Here is a 19616-nt window from a genome sequence, read left to right as displayed (position 1 = left end):
CAAGAATTTGCCCCCAAGAAGCCCACCAGGGACCAGGGTTAGCACCAAGAAGACGCTGCTACCGTGTTTCTGGCACTTGTGGTATTTCCGCTTTTTAGTTTTATTGGAAACGTGACTAAGTGAGTCACTTGCGTGACTCGCCAAGAACGGCACATCGTCCTGAATCTGCAATCAGAAACTTAAAGCGAGAAAGAAAAACCAAAGATGGAGGGAACTGCGCCCCAGATCAGGCTGCAGAGAGTGACTCCCCACGGGGTGAAGCCGGGGCCTCCCCAGGCCCCCCAGGGAGCCACAGGGCCGGCAGCCAGGCTGGGTGTGGGACCCAGCGCCAACCCCTTGGGGGGCCCCTGTGCCTCGGGCTAGGACCCCGCTAGGACCTGGCCCCAGGGGGCCGAGCATCAGGGTGGCCCCCGACCCCCTCTGGCCTGGGAGGGCGCCCCCGTGGCTCTGTCTGCGGGTGGAGCAGGCGGCTGGGGGGGCCTGCCCGACGTGCCAGGCCAGACTCCCGGGCGGGGTGAGGCAGCTGGGAGACAGGGTTTTCCGCCCAGGCTGGACACGCAGCCCTCGGCGCGGCGACACTCACCACTGTGTCCTGGGCTGCCAGTGGTTTTGCCCGTCGGGGCTGCCCGGCCAGGCCCAGGCCAGGCTGGACTGAGTCAGGGGCCGGGGGGACACTCTCACAGCCACCGAGACCAGAGGAAGGGGCAGGCTGGGCAGGCTCAGCGTCTGGGCCGCCGCCTCCCTGCCAGGCTGGACTTCCAAAGGCCACAGGGCACCAGGCCGCTCCCACCCCCTCCCTCCCCGGGTCCGATGCCCTCGCCAGCCCTTGTGCTGTTTGTAGGTTTAATCTCGTCTCAGTATCTGCCCTGGAGAGTGAAACACCCGCCACGCCTCTAGTCAGGGCAGACCGCACCCTCGGCTGGCCCTTCCCACCCTGGAGTGGCCCACAAAGACAGCCCCGTCCCGCCTGGCGGAGCCTGACCATCTACCGGCACCAGCCGCGCAGCCCTGCCTGACCTAGCCGGCCCGGCCCTGCCTGCTCGCCGCCGAGCCGGCCGCCCCACCACCCCCTGCCCCACGGCCCGCAACTGCCCTGGAGTCTGCTGGGGCCCCGGTTCTGCTGGTCAGGACCACCGGGCTGGACCCCAAACAGCTGTGCCCACAGTCCACGTGTGTTTATTGTAAGCGCTGCCCATGGGGGCGGGCAGGACAGCCCGCCTGTTCCGAGGGCCCCCGGGGCTGTGTGAAGCAGCCCCGTGGAGGGGCGGGGGGGGGCAGCCCTGCGGTGGGCAGGGCACCGGGACACCTCGGTGAGGCTGTGGGTGGTCTACCCTGGCCGGGAGAAACGGCTGATTGGAGACCCCCAGGGGCGTCTTCTCCACGCACCGGCCACCCACCACAGTGCAAGGTGGGGTGGTCGGGGGTGCAGGCAGCGGGTGCAGAGGCACAACCCATGCCTGAACCCGCAGGCCTTGGCCCCAGGTGGAAGGCAGGCCCCTTCCATGGAAGGCCCCCCAGGTAGGCCTGCGCGGTCTGGGCGGGGAGGTCGAGGCCCGAGAGCAGAGGCGAGCGAGAGGGGCGCAGGATGCGGGTGATAGCCAGCAGGGAGGCGCTGACGGGGGGGGGGGCCTCTCAGGGTGCCAGCCGTGTTCCCTCAGGCATGGGCTCGAGAGCAGTGGGGCCTGGGAGACCCCAGGCCTGAGCAGATGGACCCACAGGGCAGTGCGTGAGCTGCAGGGGTCCCCGGCAGGCCTGGGGGCACTGGCATCCAGCACCAGACGGAGGGTGCCCCCCCAGCTGGTGTCTGCTCAGAGCTGGCTGGGCCAGGACGGGCCACCATGTAGCGGGGTGTGCCTGACTCAGACCTCTGGCCCCATAGGGCAGCAGAGCCCTGGGGCTCGCAGCTAGGCTGGAGGGGCCAGGCTCAGCTGGGCCCGGGGCAGCCCCAGCGGCCAGCCCGGCTCCGGCGTTGGAAGGGGCTGTCTGCATAGACTGGGGCCGGGCGGGCGGGTGGGGGGCTGCGGCGGCCCAGCCGGGCCAGGAGGGCCAGGAGGACCAGGCGCCGGGCGGGGAGTCGGCCCTGTGCACGGGCCAGCAGCGCCACCTGCTGGGAGGACACCTGCGCCGCGGACACCACGGCGGGCTCGGGGTCACTCTGCAGCTGCCCCAGGTCTGCGGGGACAGAGCAGTTCAGGTAGGGCGGGGCCAGCCAAGGTCATTCCCATCTGCTCCGCCCTTGCACCCGCCGCCCCTCCGACCCTCACGCTGGCGGTGGGGTCCTCACCCTGGAACAGGGAGTCCAGCAGCCCCTGGCTGATGCGGCTGGGGCTGGCGTGGTGAACCAGGAAGCCTGGGATAAAGCAGACCTGTGAGCGCTGGCCCTCCCGTGGGGCAGCGCCACACCCTGGGACCCCAGGCAGGTTCCGGGACTCAACCCCCGGACAGCTCACCCAGGAGCACAGCAGCCGCCCGGCGCAGGGGGCCCTGCGGGCTCCGGAGGTAGCCCTGGGTCTGGCTCAGGAAGCAGGCCACGTGGCTCGGGTACCGCTGGACCTGGGGACGGAAGGTCTCATGGTGGGACAGGGGTCGATGCTGCGTGGACAGGAGACTGCAGGTGAGCCCAGGGCTGGCATCCCCCGGGAGCCCCAGGGCAGGGCACTGGGGCCAAGGCCTCAGACCTGGCACGGCCTCTGTGGGAAAGATAGATTCCCTTTTGGGGACAGGGGCCCGGGGTGCGGGGGACCAATTGGGCGACTGACCACACCCATCACTGCCCCAGTGCCACTGACCAGGCAGTGGCAGACACGGCTAAGGGCCTCGGGGCTGTCGTAGTGGGCCACAGTGACCATCTCCTCCAGCAGGCCCCAGCGCAGGGCCTGGTCACAGCGGGCCAAGGTCCACTCAGAGCTCTGTGACGGGGGTGGGGGGGAGCAGGATTAGCCAGTCCAGAAAGTAGCAACAGGTGGCTGGGGGGTGGCCAGCTGGGGACAGAGGAGCCTGATGGCCTGCCCCCACCAGGACCCCGGGAACTGGAGGGAACCCCCCCAAGCCCCGCCCTGTGCTCTGCGGAGAGAGCAGGTGAGCAGAGCCGGTGAGTCGCGTGGGGGGTGGGGGGCGCAGCCTGGGGACAGAGACGGACCTCGGCGGCATCCCGGCTGGGGTCGTGCAGACGCAGCAGCAGTGGCACTAGGCTCTGCAGCACCAACCTCCGCAGGGGGCCTCGGAGCCCCACCCGGAGGCCACCCCGGCCCCGCCGCACCAGCGTCCCGAGGAGCCCCACGGCGGAGGCGCGCACCGAGTCCCGAGCCTGCGTGGGAGGGCGGGTCAGTGCAGTGGAGTGCAGGGGTCTGGAGGGGCGTCTGGGGCCGGTGGGGGGCCGGGGGCGGGGCTCACGTCATCCAGCAGCGGTGGCAGCCGAGGCCGCAGCTCGGTGCTCAGGAGCCGCACGGGTGCCCGCGGCCGGAGCAGCAGCCTCCGCAGCGCGCCCAGCGCAGCGCCCACGAGCCGCGCGTCGCCCTCGCCCAGCGCGCCCAGGAGCGCTGGCAGCAGCGTGCTCGCGTGCCGCACCTGCGGGGACAGACACTCGTGCGCAGCCCTCGCCCGCCCGCCCGCCCGCCCGCCCGGGCCGCCCTCACCTTGCCGCGGTTCAGCGCCAGGTGGCCCAGGCCCAGCAGGCCCAGCCAGCGGACGGTGGGCTCGGGGTCGCCCTGCCAGGCGCGGAGCCGCTCCAGGATGGCCTCCTCCCGCAGGAGCCGCGCGGTCGGCCGGCTCTGCAGCAGCTGCGTGGGCGAGGCCCGGTCAGCACGCCCCCTCCCCGCTGCCCGGCCCTCCCCGCGGGCGTGAGCTCACCCCAGTGAAGAAGGCCATGGCGGTGAGGCGCTGGGCCTCGTCCGGGCTGCGCAGGCGGGGCAGCAGGTCGGCGAAGAGGCCGCGGAGGTGGTGGTCAGCGTGCGCCACCAAGGCACTGCAGGGCGGGAAGCCGGCTCAGGGCCCGCAGGCGGGAGCCCCCTCCCCGGCCCGGCCCCCCTCCCGCCCAGCACCTGGCCAGGAGCAGGACGCCCTCCAGGTGGGTGTGGGCGCCGGCCAGCCGCCGCCAGCCGCCCGCCTGCTCCATGCACGTCACCACCATGCGGCTGCCGTCCCCGGTGAGCAGGGCCTTCAGGGCCTCCACTGCGCAGCTGCGGGGGCAGCGGGCGAGGGTGAGGCCGGGCGGCGCGGGCCCAGCCTCCCCACAGCGCGGTCTCTCACCTGGCGTGGCTGTGGGGTGGCCCTCGGTGCAACGGGGCCTTGGGGGTGTCAGGGGAGCAGGCGCCCCGTGCCAGCTCGTGCAGCTTGGTGACCAGCACCAGCAGGAGGTGCGGGTAAAAGCCCCGCGTGGCGCCCACGCAGCCGGACACGGTCAGCATCTCCCCCAGGGCCCGTGTGGCCTGCGGAGCAAGCGGCCTGCTTAGCTCGGCGGCTGCCAGGTGGGGACGTGACTGGGTCCGGCCCACCCCCTCTGGCCCTCCAGGCCCTGGGAGGGACTGGCCCAGCACCCAGCCACGGGCACCTACCGCCAAGGCCTCCAGCTCCGGCCCAGAGGTGCCCTTCAGCGCCCACAGCAGCTGCACCAGCACCTGCCCATTTACACGCTGGTTCCGGCTCAGGCTGCGCCACAGCTCGGCCGCTGCCCTGGAGGTGCGGCCAGTGGGACTGGTCAGGGCTGGGGGGCTTGGAGGGTGTCCCAGGCCCGGTGGAGGGGCCTCTAGGATGCCAGCAATGGTGGGCAAGAGAGCCCCCCCGCCCCCCGACCCCATCCCCAAGGAAAGAAGACCGTGGCAACTGTCTGCCCCGATGGAGCCAGGTCCTGGAGCAGGCAGCCTGGCTGGGTGCTGGGGCCCCTCAAGTTGGGCAGTGGACAGACCTGGCAGTGCAGAGGATACACCAGAGGTGACGTCTCCTGGGGCCAGCCGAAGTGCCAGGGCGGCGCAGACCACCTGGCTGGCCTCCAGGGGCCCCGCCCAAGGGCCCGAGGGGGGCGGGGGTCCAGCAGGGAGGGAGCTCAGGGATCTGCCCCCTCCATGACCCAGGAGTAGGTCCAGGCCCAGCGGGAAGGGGAAGGAAGCCGCGTGGGGCTGCGGGGCGGCCGCGGGCGGGGCAGTTACCAGTCGGGCGGCAGCGAGCAGGGCAGCAACGCGCACACCACGTCCTGTGCGTGGTCCAGGGCCAGGGCGCTCAGCACCCGTAGGGCCGCCCGCCGGGGCCTGCCTTCGGCCAGGCTGGGCACCTGCGCCAGCAGCCCGCGCACCAGGGCGCGCACCTGGCGGGGCAGGCAGGTGTCAGTGGCCAGGCCCCTGCACCCCCAGCAGGGAGCGGGCAGAGGCAGGCCTGCCCTCAGGCTGTCCTCCAGCCCCCACAGTGGACAGGACAGGCGGGAGCCGGGCAGGGCGGGGTGGGCCCACCTGGTCCTCCAGCCGCGTCCCCTGGGCCTGCAGGGCTGAGGACAGGGCGAGCGCGGCCGCCTGGGTGCCCGCAGAGCCGGCCTCTTCCACGCAGGCCGCTGTGTACAACGCCAGGTCGGCGAGGGCGCCCTCCTCCCAGGAGCTCTGGGGGACCTAGGGCAGGGCGGAGGGGTAGGAGGGACCCCTGCCTCCCCCGCGCCTCCTCCCCAGTGCTCAGCCATCCCGCGGCCCCCACAACGCCACCCCACCGTCGCTCCCCTTCCATCCCGAGCCCCACCCCACCCCACTCCACCCCAGCCTCCCTCCCTCACCTGCCGGGGCCCCTCGGGGGCCGGCTCCTGGGCACAGGACGGGGAGCCGGGCTCGCTGCCCGCTGTGGGGGCCACAGGGGCACTTGCAGGTTCCGCCTCGGGTTCGGGCGGGCAGCCCACGCAGAGGGGGCCCTGGGGCGGCCCCTGCTTGGCCTGGATCCCCTCAGCCAGAGCCGTCAGGGTCAGGGCTCCCACCGGAGCCCCCCGGGCCCGGCCCCACACGCCCCCAGCCATGGCCTCCACGCACACCCGCTCCGGTGGGCTCAGCCTGGCGCGCCGGCCGCTGGTCCTCCAGGAAGTCGTGCCCGGGCCTGACCTAGAAGCCGGCCGCGGGCGGGGCGTGCGCGTGCTGTGTGGGGGTGGGGAGCGGCCGGGGCGTGTGCCTGGTCTCCCTCTGGCTCCGAGCCCATGCGCGGCCGGGCTGCACCCTAGGGCCCTGGAAGTATCAGGACAGGGGGAGACAGGGCCCTCTCTCGGGGGACCCCAGGCAGCTGTGCACAGTCCTGAGGACACCCCAGCAGAATCCAGAAGTCGGGGCCCTGCACGGGAGGCTCAGCCTGACTCAGCATTCGGCCGGCAGGGTGCCCTGGGTGGGCCTGGGGGCTGGGCGGCGCCTGGCTGGGGCTCGGGCTCTGGCAGGTGCCCGCCGTTATTGGGAGGACTTTGGGGTGCTGGTGCTCAGGAAGGGTGCCCCGAGAAGGAACATCTCATGGGTGTGCTTGTGTGAATGTCTCTCTTCCAGCTCAGGCGCCCCAGAACAGGCAGACCAGGCCTTGCCCTGAACCCCAGGTCACCTCGCCCAGCAGCTCGGGCCCTGCCCAGCCGGAGCCCTGGGGAGCCAGAAGAGCCGGTCGGGCCAAATTCCGAGGCAGGCAGAAGTGCTGCCGGAAGCACCCCAGACACTCCGCATTCCCACACGCCCTCGCCTGCCTGCTTGTGCCACCCGGAGGGGAGAGGCCAGCCCTGCCCTGTGTCCTGGGGTTCCCAGACCTGTCCTGGGAAGCTCCCAAGTGCCCGGGAGCCCAGGTGCAAGGTCACGGAGGCTTGAGGTCACTGCTGCCCAGGCACAGGACCCAGCACGCCCGGCGCAGGTGCGGACCCCTGGGGGTCTCCTCAGGACGCAGCGCTCCGGTGTCGGCTCTCTGATGCACAGGCCCGGGCGGGTGGCAGGGCCGGGGAGCCTGGTGGCGGGGCCCGGGGCCCCCGCTGGGCTGGCTGTGGCAAGGGCACCTGGGCTCCCCTCGACTCTGAAGGCTCGAGAGGCTCCACTGAAGCTGAATCCAGGGGGCAGCGCCCTCGGCAGGTAGAATCCGGGGTGGTGCTGGGCACAGCACCCCGTCCTGCCCTGGGCCCCCCACCCGCGGTCACTCCCGCCGCAGGTGGCGGCCACCCATTTCCCTGCTCCGCTCCCCCCAGCCTCAGGCCGGCCCAGAGCTCAGTTCCCGCAGGAGCACAGCCCGGCCTGGCCCTCCCCCTGGCCCTCCCCGCAGCGGGGCCTCCCCAGAACCGCCCTCGGTGACTCCGTGACTCCGTCCTCCTGCCCAGCGGGCCGCAGCGGGCCGCATATGCGGCAGGCGGGGCGCAGAAACGACAGGACTCGAGGTGGGGACAGCGAGTGTTATTCCCAGGCAGGCCGGGGGGCACTCAGGGCAGCGGGGCGCCCCCCAGTCTGTCCACCAGGGCCCGCAGCTTCTCAGACAGCACCACCTGCAGGGAGGAGAGGACGGGGTGGGTGCGCTGCTGGGCGGTGGGGGGACGGGGCCCGCGGGCCAGCCCACACCCACCTGGTACTCGGCTGGCTGCTGCAGCCGCAGGTGCTGGGGGCCCAGGCGGCCCAGGCACGTCTGGGCGAAGGCTCTGGACTCGGCCAGGGGAGGGAGGGGCTGGCACAGCTGCGGGGAGGGAGGGAGAGGCGCGGGTCAAGGCCAGGGCACCACTGGGCTGCCAGAGGCGCAGGCCTGGGGCTTGGGGGTGGTGGCCACCTGTCCCTGCTGGACCCAGACTCTCAGCAGCGGCTCCACGTCAGCTGGCCTCACTACACAGGCCTCCCGGGCGCCCTGCGGCCAGACCCGCAGCTCCTGCCCAGCCTGTGGCGGTGGCTCCTCTGCCAACTGCAGCAGGTCCAGCAGCGGAGACCCTGGGGGAGAGCCGGGGGTGACGGGGGGCCTGGGCCTGCAGGGCCCCAGGGGGCAGCTCACCAACCATCCGAGCGCAGGAGCCGGAAGGCGCTCTTGCTCCCAGGCAGTGTCTGCTTCTCCGGGTCCTCGGTCAGCTTCATGCACGGCTGGCCGCCCACGGACACCAGCTGCAGGAGGGGGGGTTAGCGGGGCCTCCCCAGGGCCCCTGCCGCCCTCCGAGCCCTGGGCGCAGCCCCACCTTGTACACGCAGCCCAGGGATGGCTGCCGCGGGCAGGTGACCACGCTGGTGCCAATGCCGATGATGTTCACCTCGCTGCCCTGCAGGAGAGGAGGTGGCACCGGCCGGTGGGTCTCCAGGCCAGGGCCCCGCCCCCACTCGCCACCCGGCCGCGCCCGGCCCGCCCACCTCCTGTGCCAGCCGGGCCAGCTCCCCCTCATCGATGTTGTTGCTGACAGCGATGGGGACCGACTCGAGCCAGGGTGCCTGGAACCTGCAGGTCAGCGGCCTCAGCCGCTGCGCGCGCTCGTCACGCCAGCACCCGCTGAGACCTCCCGCTCTGGCCTGTGGCAGGAGCCCGAGGCGGCCCCAGGCGAGCCGCCACTGGCCTCCCCACCAGGCACATCCCCTCGCCCAGGGGGTGCCCAGGCGGGACCCCCCCTGGTTGCTGCCCCTGGCCTGCCGCGGCCGCCGAGCTCCGGACACAGGCCTCCCCTGGACTCACTGGGCTGCGGTGGCCCGGAAGACACCGCGGATCTCCCGGGCCTGCTGGAGCAGGTCGCCGCTATCCAGCCTCACGCCCACTGCCCGGTAGCCCAGTTCCCCCAGTGCCAGGGCCACTGCCAGGAAATTGGGAAGACCACTCCTGCGGGCAGAGACAGGCATGGAGGGAGCCGTGCGGGGCTCCCAAGCTGCCCTGCGCTGCCCAGCCTCACCTGCGCACGCTGTAGGTGTCCAGCAGGCCCTGGAAGGCCCGGGGAAAGGCCAGGGCGTAGGAAACAAAGGCTGCCCGCTCGCCCGGGTGCGGCTCCTGCAGGCCCAGCCTCAGGTGGGCACACACGCGCTGTAGCCACACTGCCACGCGCTCGGGCAGGTCCACGCTGGGGCCCTGACCGGCAGCTGGAGCCAGCATCTATGAGGAGAGGGGTCCAGGGAGCCCACGGGAGGGGCCTGGGGCCTGGGGCAGAGCGGGCTGGCCCACCGGGGTGAGGCTGAGCCGTGTGGCAGCTCCCAGGCTGGTGTGGCCTCTGCCCGCGTACCCAGCGAGGTCTGGCCAGCCCCTCCCAGCGAGGGCTGGCCTGGGCAGCTGCTCCCTGGAGCAGAGAGGGGAGAGGGACACTGACCGGGTCAGGGGGCACCTCAATGCCTGAAAAGGATGTGACGAAGGAGTGTGCCAGGGTCCCGGCCACGGGCACTCCTCGCAGCTGTCCCGCCAGCACGTTGCTGCTGCCGTCAAAGCCTGGCCGGAGCAGAAGATTAGGTAACCTCAGGCGGGCGCCAGCCTCCGCCTCCCACACCCCAGCCTCCCGCCCCGGCCTCACCGCCCAGGTAGCTGTAGGTGGAGGCCGTGAGGGCCCCATCGGGCCCCTGCGCCCGCCGCAGCCCCATCTCCAGCAGTCGCTTCTCTGGTCCCGCGATCAGGCGGAGCCGTGCAGCGTTGGTGGCGACGAGGCTGGTGGAGCAGCGGGTCAGGGGAGCAGGGCATGAGGCCAACCCCGGAGAGCTCCACCCTCGCCCTGGGCCCAGGCCCCCACAGACCCTGCTCCTGGGAGGGGGCCCCATGGGGTGACCCGCTGTCCACCCAGGGGCGCTCATGGCCCCACTGGAGCCACAACCCCACCCTGATGGCCGAGCCCTGGTGGGGGCCACGTTGGGGCCTCAGGGCAGCCCCAGGCCTGGCACGGACAGCGGCCCACCTGGCGTAGCTGACCAGGCAGAGCAGGGGCGTCTCCAGCAGCTGCACGACCAGCAGCGGCCCTGACACCTGCAGCAGCGGCACCTGCAGGGAGGGTGGTCAGCCGCGCCAGCTCCCTGGGCGCACCCTGCTGCCTGCGCCCGGCACTCACCCCAGGGAAGGCGAGGCAGCCCTCGGGCAAGGCCCGCACGGTCACCCCGGAGCAGTCCAGCGTGCGGAGGTGCTGGAAGAAGGCAGGGTCCGTGTCTCGGGGCAGCACAGAAGCCAGGAACCGCACGTCTGCGGAAGACAGGCCCTCTGGGCTGTGCGGCGCCAGGCTGGGGGCGGCCCATGCTGGGAGCCTCTTGGGAAAGCTGGTTTGGGAGCCTGGGGGCTGCGGTCTCTGCTGGGTGGGGTCGGCGTCTGATGGGCAAGGGCGGCTGCAGCGGAGCCACAGGGGCGCGGGGGAGGGTGGCCGGGCGAGGCGGCGGGCCCAGAGCGCGGTGGCCACTGCAGGGGCGCAGGGGGAGGCGGCAGCCCAGGCCCGGCGCGGGGCAGGAGGCAGCGGCAGCGTTGGGAGGGGGTGGAGTTGGGGGGGATGGCCGTCGGGGCGCGGCGGGGGGCGCGACGGGGCAGGGGGGGCGGGGGGGGCGCCGTCGGGGCGCGGCGGGGGGGGGGGGGCGCCGTCGGGGCGCGGCGGGGGCGCGACGGGGCGCGGGGTGGGGGGGCGCCGTCGGGGCGCGGCGGGGGGCGCGACGGGGCGGGGGGGGGGGCGCCGTCGGGGTGCGCGAAGGGGCGCGGCGGGGGGGCGCCGTCGGGGCGCGGCGGGGGGCGCGACGGGCGGGGGGGGGGGGTGGCGCCGTCGGGGCGCGGCGGGGGCGCGACGGGGCGCGGGGTGGGGGGCGCCGTCGGGGCGCGGCGGGGGCGCGACGGGGCGGGGGGGGGGGTGGCGCCGTCGGGGCGCGGCGGGGGCGCGACGGGGGGGGGGGGGGTGGCGCCGTCGGGCGCGGCGGGGGCGCGACGGGGCGCGGGGTGGGGGGGCGCCGTCGGGGCGCGGCGGGGGGCGCGACGGGGGGGGGGGGCGCCGTCGGGGCGCGCGACGGGGCGCGGCGGGGGGCGCGACGGGCGCGGGGGGGGGGGGGGGGCGCCGTCGGGGCGCGGCGGGCGGTACCTGCGTCCCGCAGGCGGAAGGCGCGCAGGAAGCGCACGCAGTCGGACAGCCCGGCCGCCAGGGCGAAGCCGCCGCCGAACGGGCAGCGGCGGAAGAAGAGCTCGAACTCCGCCGGGTCCGCGCCCGGCCCGCGCGCCAGTAGCCCAGCGCCATGGTGGCCTGGTAGAGGTCGGTGAGCAGGGGCCGCGCCGCCGCGCGCCCCTCGGGGTCCGGCTCCTCCGCCATCTCGCCGCCGCCCGCCCCGCCCCGCCCCGCCCCGCCCCGCCCGCCCCCGCGGGCCGCGCCGCCACTCGGCTCGCAGTTGGGCCTAAAACGGGCTCAGGGCGGCGGAGGGCGGGGACACGCGGGGCGGGGCGGCCGGTGGCGGGGCGCTCGAGCGCCAGTGGCTGGACGCGGGGGCGTGTCTGCCCGCGCTGGTCAGCAGGGGCCCCTTCGGGCACCCGCGGGCTCTGGCCAGGCTGCCGCGCCTGGAACCGGCGCAGGGGTGGAGGGGAGGCCGCGGCAACTCCTGGTCCAGCGAAACTTTGCCCCTGCCCCACCCGGAGCCCCTGCCGCCCACGGCCCCACCTCTGGCCCAGGGGGCAGCCGGCACCCCTGCAGGGCTGAGGGGGCCTTTTTGCCCTCCACCAGCGGACGCCCAAACGTTCAGGCCTTAGTGTCCCCGAGTCCCCCAAACGAAAGGCCACTGGCAGCCACCTGCTCCCACCAGTGTCCCTGCAGCCCACGCCCTTTCTCCTCAGCGGGGCTGTCAACAGCTGTGCTGGCCAAGTGGGCAGAGGGCCCACGGGCCCCCAGCTGCTGCCAGGGGCGGGGGCAGGGAGGCAGCCCACGGGCCCCACGCAGGACCAGCCTGGGCAGGGACTGCAGCCGCTCCCCCAGGACAGCCCCGGGCGGCACTGGAGTCCTGGACGGCTCAGCAGGGAGAGGAGCTGGCAGGCTGATGCCACCTGTGCACGTGCTGCCCAGCCCCACCTGGACACCCAGGCCAAAGGCCAGCGAAGAGGGGAGAGAGGCCAGCGTTGCCAGGCCACAGCCACAGGGTGGCCGTGGACAGGCTGACGGGCAGGCCTGGCCGTGCCTCTGGGGCCCCAGGGCTGGAGTAACAGGCCCATGAGCCCAGGGAGATGCAGGCCAGTGGGGGCCGGGCCAAGTGGGGTGGTGCCGCCCATCCGCCCGCCAGGGCCCAGACAGGACAGGAGCCGGGAGGAGGCAGAATCTGTCTTTAATGGCTGCAGGCCCCCCCCCCACCGGCCCGCGCTCAGATCTTGTTGAAAGCCGCTATGTCCACGCTCTGCACCTGCGGAGGGAGGGGCGGGGGGTCAGAGCATGCGCTCGCCTGGCCCCCAGCCCCGCCCCTGCGCACCCCAGCCGCCACTCACGTGCTCCTCAAACTTGGTGATCTCCTCCTCCAGCAGGTCCGTGCCCACCTTGTCGTCCTCCACCACGCACTGGATCTGCAGCTTGCGGATGCCGTAGCCCACGGGCACCAGCTTGGAGCCACCCCAGGTCAGCCCGTCCAGCCGCACGGAGCGCACGCAGGCCTCCAGCTGGGCCATGTCCGTCTCGTCATCCCACTGCGGGTGGGAGAGCGGCTCAGGCCCCGGGCCCAGGGGCCACCCCCCGCCGCCCCCCGGCCCCCCCACTCACAGGCTTGACGTCCAGGAGGATGGAGGACTTGGCCACCAGCGCGGGCTTCTTGGCCTTCTTCTCGGCGTACTGGCGCAGCCGCTCCTCCCGCAGCCGCGCCGCCTCCTTGTCCTCCTCCTCGTCGCTGCCGAACAGGTCTATCTCGTCATCCTCGTCATCCTCCGTGGCCGTGGCCGCCTTCCTGGCGGGGGGCTCCACTTGGCGCATGGGGGACACGTGCTGACGTGGGAGAGGGAGGTGAGGCCCGGGCGGCCAGGCCCTGGGCCCCGCGCAGCCCCGGCCCGCGGCTCACCTGGGTCTGCGGCGCAGTGGCCCGGTGGGCAGGTGAGCTCTTCTCCAGCGCGCTCAGCCGGGCCTCCAGCTTGGCGACGGCCCGCTGCAGGTCCTGCACCACTGGGGGCGCGGGGGCAAGAGTCAGGCAGGGAGGGCCCACCCAGGCCAGGGGACCCACCCAGGCCAGGGCCGCCCAGGGCCTCACCGCCTCGCAGGCCCTGGTTCTCCACTTCCAGGCTGGCGATGCGCACAGCCAGCTCGGTGTGGTCCCCGCCAGGCCCACTGGAGGCCCCGGGCCGGCGCCCTGCAAGGAAGGGGGGCATGAGGGCCGCATCCAGCCTGGCCCAGCCCCTTCACAGCCACTCGGAAGCAGAGGCTGCCGCCAGCCGGCCTATGCGCGCTGCCCCGAGGGGCGGGTCCTACAGCGCCAGGCCTGCAGGGCAGTCTTGGGGAAGGCGGCGCAGACCCCCTCCAGGCCTCAGCCAAGCAAAAAGCAACCGGCACAGGGTTCTGACTCGGCTGCGGCGCCTGGGGGGCGGGGGCAAGCGGAGGACTTACAGTCCCTGGGGCGGCCCGGCCTGGGGCCTCAGGGGGGCTGGACAGCGCCACCTGGAGCTGAAAATGGGAGGGGAGAGCGGCTGAGGTCGGCGGGGGCGGCACGGCGTGTGTGGCAGCAGCACCAGGTCTGCCCTCTCGCTCACCAGGCTGGTTGCCAGCCACCTCCGCCTCCACCCAAAGGGGAAGCTGCCCTTTGACCCAGCAGCGCTGTCCAGGGCGCCCCCCCCCACCGCCGCCACCGGGATGCCGCGCTCCAAAAGTGGGCTGCACCTCACAGCGCGCCTCCCTCCAGGGACCCCACACCCCCCCCGGCGCTCCCACTGGTGCCCAGAGAGCATACCAGGCTGCCAGCCCCCGCCCCGCGGGCAAGGCAGAGCCAGCACTGCCCATGCAGAGACAGCCGGCAGGGACGCTGGGGCCAGGGCTCCTCTCCCAGCCCTGCTGCCCCAGAGACAGCAGCTCCCACCCTCAGGGCACGGCGGCCACTGCCTTCCTGGAATCTGCCCCGCCTCATCCAGGACAGGGCTGGGGCCACACCTGCCTGGGGGCCGTTGGGCCCTGAGTTCAGGCCAGCACCCCAGAAAGGGACCCGGAAAGCACCCTCGTAGCGTGTGATTTCCCACGGGATGCTGGACGCTCGAGGCAGCCTTGACCAGAGACCACCGAGGCACCGGCCCTGCTCGCACCACACCCTGGATGCCCAGGCTCCGGCAAGGACCTGGGCACCAACTGCCCAATCCAGTCCATGGGCTCCAGAGTGGTGGTGAGTCTAGTCCCCAAACCCCGGCACCACACCTCTCCGCCCCCAGACCGGGGCCGAGGACGGCCAGACACCCTGCCCGGGTCTGCGTGGCCTGGACACGGGGCCCAGCGAGGCGCAGGTGGGAAGGCAGGTGGGGCTGGCGGGGGCGGCAGGAGCCCAAAGGTGTCCCTGCCAAGGCCAGAGCCACGGGGAGGCACCCACAGGCCAAGGGGCCACACGAGCGCCTGCCCCAGGGCCCATGCAGGCAAGGCAGGGAGCGTGGACGTTGAGCTCGGCACTGTGTCAAGAACTGGACAGCCGGGGACAGCTGCTACGTGGAGACAGGACACCCTGGCCTTGTCCCAGAAGGTGTGCTGAGCGGGGGGCGGGGCGCGGCGGCGTCTGGAGGGGCGTGAGCCACGCGGCCTTGGCAGGCGTGGGGAGCCAGGAGTGAGCGGCCCCGGGATGGGTGTGGCCCCAGAGAGTCAGCGCACAAGGGGAGGGAAGCAGCGGTCAACCCCCGGGGTAACTGATGAGGGTCGTGGGCTCAGCTCCAGAGCCCAGGGAGCAACACCCGGGAGGGTGCGGCCAGCGGCCCTCCGATGGGGGCAGGACCGTGGAGCGAGGCCCGGGCTTCTCAGCCTGCACCTGGGGCCCCCGCATACCCCGCCAGGGCCGTCTAGGGGCTGGGCTCTCGCGAGGCTCCCAGGGACACCCCCACAGCGCCACTGCAGCTTGGCCACGAGGCCAGTCCGGCCAGCCCAAGGGCGCTCAGACATAGGCGCCCGGCACGGCAGCCCCACCAGCAGGGCCGCTCCCGAGGCGCCGTCCGGGCCACCGGGGACTTGGCCGCTGTGCGCGGGGCTGGGGCAGCAGATCCACCCCTCGCCCGCCTGCTGCTCGCCCTGGCAGGAGCTGTCAGTCGGGCCTCCGTGGGAGCGGTGCCCACGAGGGGCATGAGGCCCGGGCAGCCCAGTACGTGGGAGACCAGCCGCCCCCAGCCGCGGCACGAGCTGCTGTGCGCGGCCAGCAAGGGGGGTTCGGGACCCTGGAGACCAAGGGCGGCAGACCCCCTAGTGCCTCTGGGGAGGCCAGCCCCGGGACACATGGCCAGCGAGGCCGGGACAGCGCCCTGCGTTGAGAGGCGGCGCGAGGCCGACTGCTCTGGAGGTGGGGGAGGACGCGGCTGCCTGAGCCCCACCTCCCGGCCTGCAGGCCCCGCCGGCGCCTTCAGAGTCAAGACAGGCCGGGGACGCGGCGAGCCGCGGGAGGGCGAGGGCGGCGGAACACAGAGCCCCCGCGCGTCCTCGCAGCCAGCGCCACGGGTCTGCGGGGCGGCGGGCGGAGGCCTGGCGGGGCCTGGGTTCGGGCCAGGGCCAGGGCCGGCCACCGGGTGGACAGGAGGAGCGCCGCGGGCCAGCCGCGGTACTCACTCCGGCCAGGGACTTCTGGATGTTCTCTCTGGCTCTGGCGATGTCCCGGAGGATGACGCTGGCGCCGTTCTCCTGCAGGCAGTGCAGAAAGAGCCGGTCTTTTTCATTAAAAAAAATTCAATTGAAAAAAAAGAGGCGCGGCGCGGACAGTGGAAGGGCTGCGCCGGGCTCGGCGGAGGGTGGCAGCCGAGATGGCGGCCGGGCACACAGACCCCGCCCCGCGCCCCTACCTGGCGAGCCGAGGCGCCCGCAGGTCCGTCCATCTGCTCGTAGAACCTCCTCTCCGCGTCGTCGTACTTGAACTTGTCGAACCAGACCTTCTCGTGCATGAGGAAGTTCGTGGCCATTTTCCTGCTGAGAGAAGGGAGGCTCAGCGTGGCTGGGGTCCCTCTGCACAGGGTCCGGGGGATCCCCCCCCCAGGGCGGTCTCCAAGACCACTGGCTCCCTAGGGCCCCCCTCGGGCAGCCACACATCTGTGCCGAGCTGAATCTACCCCCCAGTCTACACCCCAGACCACGGAAGAGGGCGGGAGACCCAGCGCCCCGCTGACCGCCGCTGAGAGCCACGCGGCGGGATGGCCACTCCACCCAGGCTCTGGGGCGGACAGCGCGTGGTGCTCGTGACGAGAGCCTTCGCAGACCGGAGACCTGATGGGCCTCATGTCCTGAGGCCACAGGACACTCACAGTTCCGTATCCCCCGCTGCACCGAGGTCCACGCCCTCCCCCACGGGTCTAGGCCCTCTCCAAGAGTAACAGAAGCGATGCACCCCCCATTCTGTGCCAAGGACCCGGGGCCCCACATGTCCCACTTGGTGACAAGAGGGCCGGGTCCAGTGACTTGCCACGGCTACCCCAGCAGCTGCGGGCCCCCGCCACACTGCAGTTCCATGGCTTGCCCCACACCAAGGCCACGTCCCATCGAACCAGCAAATCCACACCTCACGGGGAGCTGGGGGCTCCCTCCAGGCTCCAGGCCTAGGGGAGACTCCAAATGCCCGCTGGCCTGCAGCCAGAGCACCGGCCACTGCCACACCCAGCCTCCCTCCAGCACCCCGCCCCGCCTGGGGCACCACCACGCCTGGCCCCAGGCTGGAGGCCAGTCTCCCTCAACACCCGCGTACTCGGCCCGCCTCCGGACACCCACCTTACCTCCGAGGAGGGAAGAGGTGACCAGGTGGGCGGGCAGATGGGACTTCCGGGGCACTCTGGGAGCTGCCCAGTCCCGATGGGGCGGCACACGGGGCAGGTTCAGCCCTGCCTGACCCCTTCCCGCCCTGCAGAGCAGGGCCCGCGCAGCCCAGGGGTGACCTGAAGGCCACGCGCTCCCAGTGACTGCCCACCCTTCCTGCTCGGCGGGTCCACGCATCTCAGGGCCCCCCAGGGTGGGGTGCGAGGGGCCCGCCCCCCCCAAGTGTCTCCTACTTGGGTCTCAGGCTGGGCACAGCTGGACCAGGCCGGCCCCCGGGCGCTGGGCCAGGGAGGCAGCCTCGAGCCGCCAGGCCAGCCGCAGGGCCTCGGCGGCGTGGTGGCGGTGCTCGGCGCTGTCGTAGGCGGGCTTGCTCAGCCAGGGAGCCTCGGCGTCCCGGTGCAGGAAGTACCAGCAGGGCAGGGCAGGGGGTGCCTCGCCATCTGCCCGCCGCAGCCCGGCCCGTTTGCCTCCCACAGCGTTGCGGCCCCGCCGTTCTCTGCGGCCCCGCCGGGCGCCCTCGGCCTGGCCAGCACGCTCCTGCAGGCGGACCTTCCCGGGGGGGTGGCCGTCAAACAGGGCCTCGTAGAAGCCCCTCTCGGCCGAGTCGTACCGCGGCTTCTCCAGCCACACCTCCCGCACCAGCGCCTGCAGGCTGCCTCGTGGGGGCTGGCCGTTGGGGGAGGGCTGGGCTGGCAGGCGAGGGCCGGGCCGGGGGCAGAGGCCGGCTGGCCTGTGTTGGGCAGTCCCTGCCGCCTGGCCCCCTCCGCAGCCAGCAGCAGGGCCTGTGACCACTCCACGAAGGCCCGCTCGGCCTGGTCGAAGGCAGGCTTGTTGACCCAGATGCCCCAGGTCACGTGGTGGCAAGCCACCTGGCTTCCGTGGGTGCAGGGGCTCCGGGGGGCCAGGGCAGGCGGCCAGGCAGTCTGGGCAGCCGCGTCCGCCAGCCTCTGGCGGTAGGAGCGCTCCGCCCGGTCGAAGAGCGGCTTGTCCAGCCAGATGTGGTCGGCCGAGAGACCCACGAGGGCCAGGTCCGCCCGGCCCAGCCCGCCCCGCGGGGAGCGCTTCCTCTTCTTCTGCAGGGGCTTCCTCCCGGCCCGGCCCTTCCCGGGCCCGCTCCTGCCGCCGCCCGGGGCCTCTGCCTCCTCGGCGCCCTGCCGGCGGGGCCCGTCCTCGGCTGGCGCCCCTGCCGGGGGCTGCTGGGCAGTGGCCTGCGCGGCCTGGTGCTCGTAGACACGCCGCTCGGCGTCCCCGTCCTTCTGCTCGGCCTCCCAGACGGTCCCCAGGGCGCAGGCGGCCTTCCCGCTCCTCATCTTCGCACAGCGTTAGAAAGCAAGCACAAGAAGGCAGTTGCAACACCGGGGGCCACGCAGGGCCGGGGCCCGGCCCCCCACTAACATGCTGGGGTGGGAGCCGCTCCCGGTGGGGGCGCCAAGAGGCAACATGCAGGGAGCCAGACTCCAATGCGCGCGGACGCCGCCAGGCCGCACCCAGGTGCCTCTCGGCCCTTCCCGAGCCTCCGGCAGCGCAGCCACCCCTCGCGCAGGGTGGGGCCGTGCGGGACGCGCGCCTATGGAAACGCCGCCTGCCGGCTGAGGTCGGTGCAGCCAGCCGGCCTGCGTCTGGGCTGACCCCACTGGCTGTCCCCGAGGATGCCCGCTCCTCAGTCGGCCATGCCCCTGCCCCTCCCAAGCCCCGAGAAACCGGCCAGCTTCTCAGCGGGCAGCTGGGGAGACCCCGGGCACACGGGGGGGGGGGGGGGGCAGGAAGGACGCTGCTGCTGCCGCCGCGGGAGGAGCCCGTGGTTCCCGGGGGGCCTGCACCCACATGGCTGCTCTGGTCTGCGCCAGAGCCCGGGGCGTGAGCCAGAACCCCTCTGTGACAACAGGTGAGGGAGTGGGGCAGCAGCCAGGGCCCCGAGGCCACGCCTGGGGACCAGGTCCATGGCTCCTGCCCGGTCACAGGCCGGCTCAGAGCCTGTGCCCTAAAGCAGGGCAATGAGCCAAATGACAACCCTCAGGACGCCCCGCGTCCCAGCCCCCACATGGACACAGCCCCCGCCCCAGCGGTTTCTAGGGGAGCCCTGCCCGCGGCCCCTCGGGTACGACCGTAACCCTTTCTTAACACCCCCACAGGAAAACCAGCGCCCCACTCGTTACCCCGCGGCGGTGTCAACCGAGGCCAGCGCCCGCGGGGCTCGGGGGGGTCTCCCGTTGTACTCGAGGGTCCACCAAGGCCGCTACAGGCACATGCCACAGGGTGGGGGAGCCGGGACAAGGGGCCCAGGGCACAGGCCACGCCAGGCCCCCGGCCAGCGCCGCGCTTCTCCGCCCAGCGGCCGGCACACGGGCGGGCGGGCCACTGTGACATCACCCACTGTCCCGGCGGCAGCGGGCCCGGGCGGGGCACCTCTGCTCCAGGGCACCTCTGGCTCCAGAACAGGGGGACAGGGCTGGGCCCAGCCAGAACACCCCTGGCCTCAGGCACTTGGTCTCCGCCCCACGTCAGCCCAGGCCCCGTCAGCCCAGGCTCCGGTGGCCAAGCATCTGCCCTCAGGCAGGGCGGCAGGCACCAGGGTGACCGGCTCACCCAGGGAAACACCGGGTGCGACCCGTGGCCCCCGGGACGAGACCAGAGCCAGCCTCCTGGGAGGGGGCCGGGCCGCGGCCGGGAAGGGCGCGAGTACTTACTTCAGTGTTAGTGTCCTAGGACAGCGTGAAGAGAAAGCAGCATGGTTAGAGGCGCAGGCAGGCGGCCCTCGCAGGCTGGAGGGCTCCCAGAGGCGGCTGGCCGCGGAGAGGTGGAGCGAGTTTGGTGAGGG

At 73.2% G+C, this 19616-nt stretch overlaps 3 protein-coding genes across 3 annotated transcripts; all 3 read right to left on the bottom strand.

Moving 5' to 3' along the window:
• Positions 1-1924: 1924 nt before the first annotated feature.
• Positions 1925-5986, bottom strand: MROH6 (maestro heat like repeat family member 6). The gene is made up of 14 exons (XM_037507228.1): positions 5753-5986; positions 5442-5594; positions 5145-5299; positions 4554-4671; positions 4249-4427; positions 4041-4178; positions 3850-3964; positions 3636-3779; positions 3394-3567; positions 3140-3307; positions 2790-2909; positions 2451-2553; positions 2285-2350; positions 1925-2172 (listed from the first exon to the last, which is right to left on the bottom strand). Exons 1-14 carry the CDS (start codon positions 5984-5986, stop codon positions 1925-1927), a joined length of 2115 nt encoding a protein of 704 aa, XP_037363125.1.
• Positions 5987-7257: 1271 nt separating this feature from the next.
• NAPRT (nicotinate phosphoribosyltransferase) lies at positions 7258-11179 on the bottom strand. The gene is given in 14 exon segments (XM_037492314.2): positions 7258-7459; positions 7537-7644; positions 7735-7889; positions 7955-8057; positions 8129-8209; positions 8298-8382; positions 8614-8754; positions 8825-9021; positions 9233-9348; positions 9431-9561; positions 9806-9888; positions 9956-10083; positions 10955-11074; positions 11077-11179. Coding segments are annotated over 14 exon segments (1614 nt in total). The 3' UTR covers positions 7258-7396.
• Positions 11180-12162: 983 nt separating this feature from the next.
• On the bottom strand, positions 12163-19122 carry EEF1D (eukaryotic translation elongation factor 1 delta). Its single transcript, XM_037497669.2, is given in 11 exon segments — positions 12163-12251; positions 12334-12528; positions 12602-12820; positions 12894-12994; positions 13080-13178; positions 15604-15679; positions 15838-15958; positions 17032-17071; positions 17074-17475; positions 17478-18108; positions 18955-19122. Coding segments are annotated over 10 exon segments (1923 nt in total). The 5' UTR covers positions 18955-19122; the 3' UTR covers positions 12163-12212.
• Positions 19123-19616: the final 494 nt, after the last annotated feature.

Source organism: Talpa occidentalis, unplaced genomic scaffold (genome assembly GCF_014898055.3).
Source record: "Talpa occidentalis isolate TD23 unplaced genomic scaffold, MPIMG_talOcc4v2.1, whole genome shotgun sequence".
Taxonomy (NCBI): Eukaryota; Metazoa; Chordata; class Mammalia; order Eulipotyphla; family Talpidae; genus Talpa; species Talpa occidentalis.
The sequence above is the reverse complement of the archived record's forward strand: the minus strand, read 5'-3'. Positions and strand labels throughout refer to the sequence as shown.

Coding starts and splice junctions, on each gene's coding strand:
- MROH6 (XM_037507228.1), bottom strand. CDS start 5,986: ATGGCTGGGGGCGTGTGGGGCCGGGCCCGGGGGGCTCCGGTGGGAGCC. Junction 5,595..5,752: donor CCCCCGAGGGGCCCCGGCAG/GTGAGGGAGGGA, acceptor GCCCTGCCCTAG/GTCCCCCAGAGCTCCTGGGA. Junction 3,780..3,849: donor CCATGGCCTTCTTCACTGGG/GTGAGCTCACGC, acceptor TCGCCCACGCAG/CTGCTGCAGAGCCGGCCGAC.